This window comes from Bison bison, unplaced genomic scaffold, assembly GCF_000754665.1.
Source record: "Bison bison bison isolate TAMUID 2011002044 unplaced genomic scaffold, Bison_UMD1.0 scf7180017864499, whole genome shotgun sequence".
Classification (NCBI taxonomy): Eukaryota; Metazoa; Chordata; class Mammalia; order Artiodactyla; family Bovidae; genus Bison; species Bison bison.
In genome coordinates this window covers 10,307,970-10,311,162 of record NW_011495058.1, presented here as the reverse complement: position 1 = coordinate 10,311,162, position 3,193 = coordinate 10,307,970, and the positions used below count along the sequence as shown (strand labels likewise).

Genomic DNA, 3,193 nt, shown 5'->3' with positions numbered 1-3,193 from the left:
AAGATCAGCTTCTTTATGATATTGATCTTTTCCTTCATGAATATGTTAAGTCTCTCCATTTGTGCAGGTCCAATTTTATGTAAAATTTAAACTCAAAGTGGATCAAAGAAATAAATGTGCAGAACAAATCCTATACAACATTGGAAAAATATAAATGACAAGAAGTTTTTGTTTCAATCTTTTTTAAAGCCCCAAAATAGTGCATGGTCCCTGGTACCGAGGCCCAAGTTAAAGTCAGTGCATTTACTATCCAATTCCTTCTTGCCTGCAGTCACAGGAGTGAGAAGGACCAGAAACTTTGACCTGTGGTTGTGGGATTCTCATGGAGAAATGTGATGACCTGAGAGAGCAGGAGCACCCAGGATGCAACAAGAAAGGAAGGACTGCTGGGCTGGGGATAAGCCCATAAACACTGTTCTAGAATCCACTCCTGTTTGAGGCCAGGAACCAGTCCATTTCAGAGGGAGACCTGTCAATTTATCTGATACTGCTAGCACAGCAGTTGATATACATTGATATAAATCAACTTGAATAAGAATAAGCTATGGAACTTATTGGAAAATGCATTTTCATGCTTCATTCCAAGATTTGTGTTCCCTATATTAGGTACCATCCATAATGGGAACTTTTATTCCAACCCAATGCTTCTGACTCAGGTGTGGTCCGTGGACCACACGTTAAGAAACACTGTTCTGGTAGAAATTTGGAGGATACTATACCCAAGAGATTGGAGAAGAAAATGCAGCCCACTCCAATATTCTTGCCTGGAGAATCCCAGGCACAGGGGAGCCTGGTCGGCTGCCATCTATGGGGTCCCACAGAGTCGGACACTACTGAAGCGACTTAGAAGCAGCAGCAGCAGCATACACAAGAGGGGCTCCCCTGGTGACTCAGTGGTGAAGAATCTGCCTGCAATGCAGAAGATGCAGGAGACACGGGTTCGATCCCTGGGTTGGAAAGACCCCCTAGAGGAGGGCATGGCCACCCCCTTCAGTATTCTTGCCTGGAGAATCCCATGGACAGTACAGCCTATCCCTGGTAGGCTACAGTCCATAGGATCTCAGAGTCAGGCAAACTGAAGCAACTTAGCCCACATGCATACACAAGAGACCTCATACCAAGAAACCACATACATATAAATATAGCATTTCTGTACTTCAGTATTAATTTTATGTCCTTAAACCTAGCTCGATAAGAAAGTCATTTCTTATATGACTTTTCAGTTGATACAGATACCACTCATTGTTTTACTGTTCCCCCAAATGTTCTTTAACTTGGATTATTGAAAAAAAATCTAAGTCTCATTCCAGTTTGGGACTTGGTCATGTCAACATCGGGGGTGGGAGTGAAAAGAACTTCTGGCCTTACTTGTTTAATACAGAACAGTTCTGGCTGTGGGCTGAACTTCAGCAGAAGGTGTAAGTAGAATACTATGATTGGCATAGCTACATCAATCCCCCTTTTCCTACATTTCACTCCGTGGTTGTTTATATAAGAAAAATCTCAAATTCTCCAAAAGATAGATCAGATACCAGCTTGGGCTTCAAGAATCCAAGTTTTCACTCCATCTTTTCTTATATTTCATAATCGTGAATAATGAAGATGCTTCATTCCTAGCCATCTTCTCTGGAAAATGATCAGATAAATGATTCAATATAACTAACCTTTCAATTTATTCTCCTAAATATTCCCATTAATAGATCAATACAAGGTGCTCTGTCTGTCTTCAAGAGACCATTGAATAGACTCTACCAGCTACTAGGGAAATTAAAAGAATATGCTGCCTACCAGCTGCTTGCCTGAGGCCTTAAGATGGAGACCTGCTTTTAGGAAAAATCTTTGTTGGCTAAACAACAAACAACAGCTGCTGAGGGGAGGTGGGATGTGGCAGTGACTGGGGCTGGGCTTTGAGCTCAGGATTTCTCTTCATTCAGAGTAAAAAGAATTGGGGGCAGGAAGTGAGCAGGGGTTGGTCTATCCTGTGTATCAGGGCTGTTTTGGCAGCCACAAGCAAAATTTCCAGTGCAGTGTAAAGGAAGTCTAAACCAATGTGCTTCTCCCAGACAGCACAGTAGTAGGTGCCAGAATCACTTTCTTGCAAGTTGGAGATTACAAACGTGTAGCTCTTCCCTGTGCCTTTGTAAACGTGGTATTTCCCTTCACTGATTCCTGAGCCCAGCACAACCTTTGAGTAGTAGACATCGTAGTAGAGAAGGCGTCCGGGTACAGCTCCCTCCTGGAATTTGTACCAGTGGATATAGCTTCCTGTAAGATCACACTCGATTACAATAGATGACCCAGTCGCCCTCATGACTGACAACTTGTCCTCTTCCATGTTGGAAGATACGTGTGTGACTGCAATGGGGAAAGCAACAAAAAATCATGAGAAAGAGGAAACACCATTTCTTAGTATGACCCTCCCCCTCACCATTGCCAAAAAGTACAGAAAAATCCCCAGAGCATCCAGGCAACACACTTACCAGGAGCCAGGAAAACCAGAAGCAGTGCTGGGACCCACGGCATGCCTGGGACAGTGAGCTAGACTGAGTTTCCCAGAAGATGTGACAGGCAGAGGAGTCAGCGAGAATCTCTCTTAAAGACCTCCAGGCTGAGCCCAGAAGGCGTGGGTGCTGGATGAGGCCTGGGGAGGAGCCCTGCCTCTTTGCACCAACCCCTTTCTGGAGGGCAGGCTGGGAGCAGCTGCCTCCTCCACAGGAGAAGAGAAGCCTGAGCTCTGAGCTCTCAGAACTGCAAGCAGAGGGATCAGATAGGGGGTGCACAGTGAAACATGGAAAAAGCTTGCCTGTTGCCTGGTGGAGTGAGCAGACCTGAATCAGGCTAAGTTCCCTGCGGCTCAGTATTTCAGTGTTAATGATGCTGCCATAGTCTTTCTCTCAAGGAACCACCTTTCTATCATTTCCCTGCACTACCTTCCTTTTTACATCTGTAGGTAAACTTGAGGCAACCACCGAAAATCCAATAGGCATTCACCCCTCTTTTATTACAAGAAATTGATACCAGGTGTATTGATCTACATTTACCTCTCCTCAAAGTTAAATGTGTATGTGTGTGTGCTTACAAATCAATTAAATAAGAGAAATTTTTTCATCATCAAGTAAAAGCCCTCACCTAGGGTTGCTAGATTTAGTGGAGAAAAAAGTCTTACGTAGTACTACGTAACATTTAGATATAC

The 3,193-nt window shown here is 43.9% G+C and overlaps 1 gene segment (V, D, J or C); it reads right to left on the bottom strand.

Annotated features, from left to right (window-relative positions):
* Nucleotides 1-834: 834 nt before the first annotated feature.
* Nucleotides 835-2,587, bottom strand: LOC104980408. The segment is given in 2 exon segments: nt 835-2,355; nt 2,481-2,587. Coding segments are annotated over 2 exon segments (468 nt in total).
* Between the last annotated feature and the right edge of the window lie 606 nt (nt 2,588-3,193).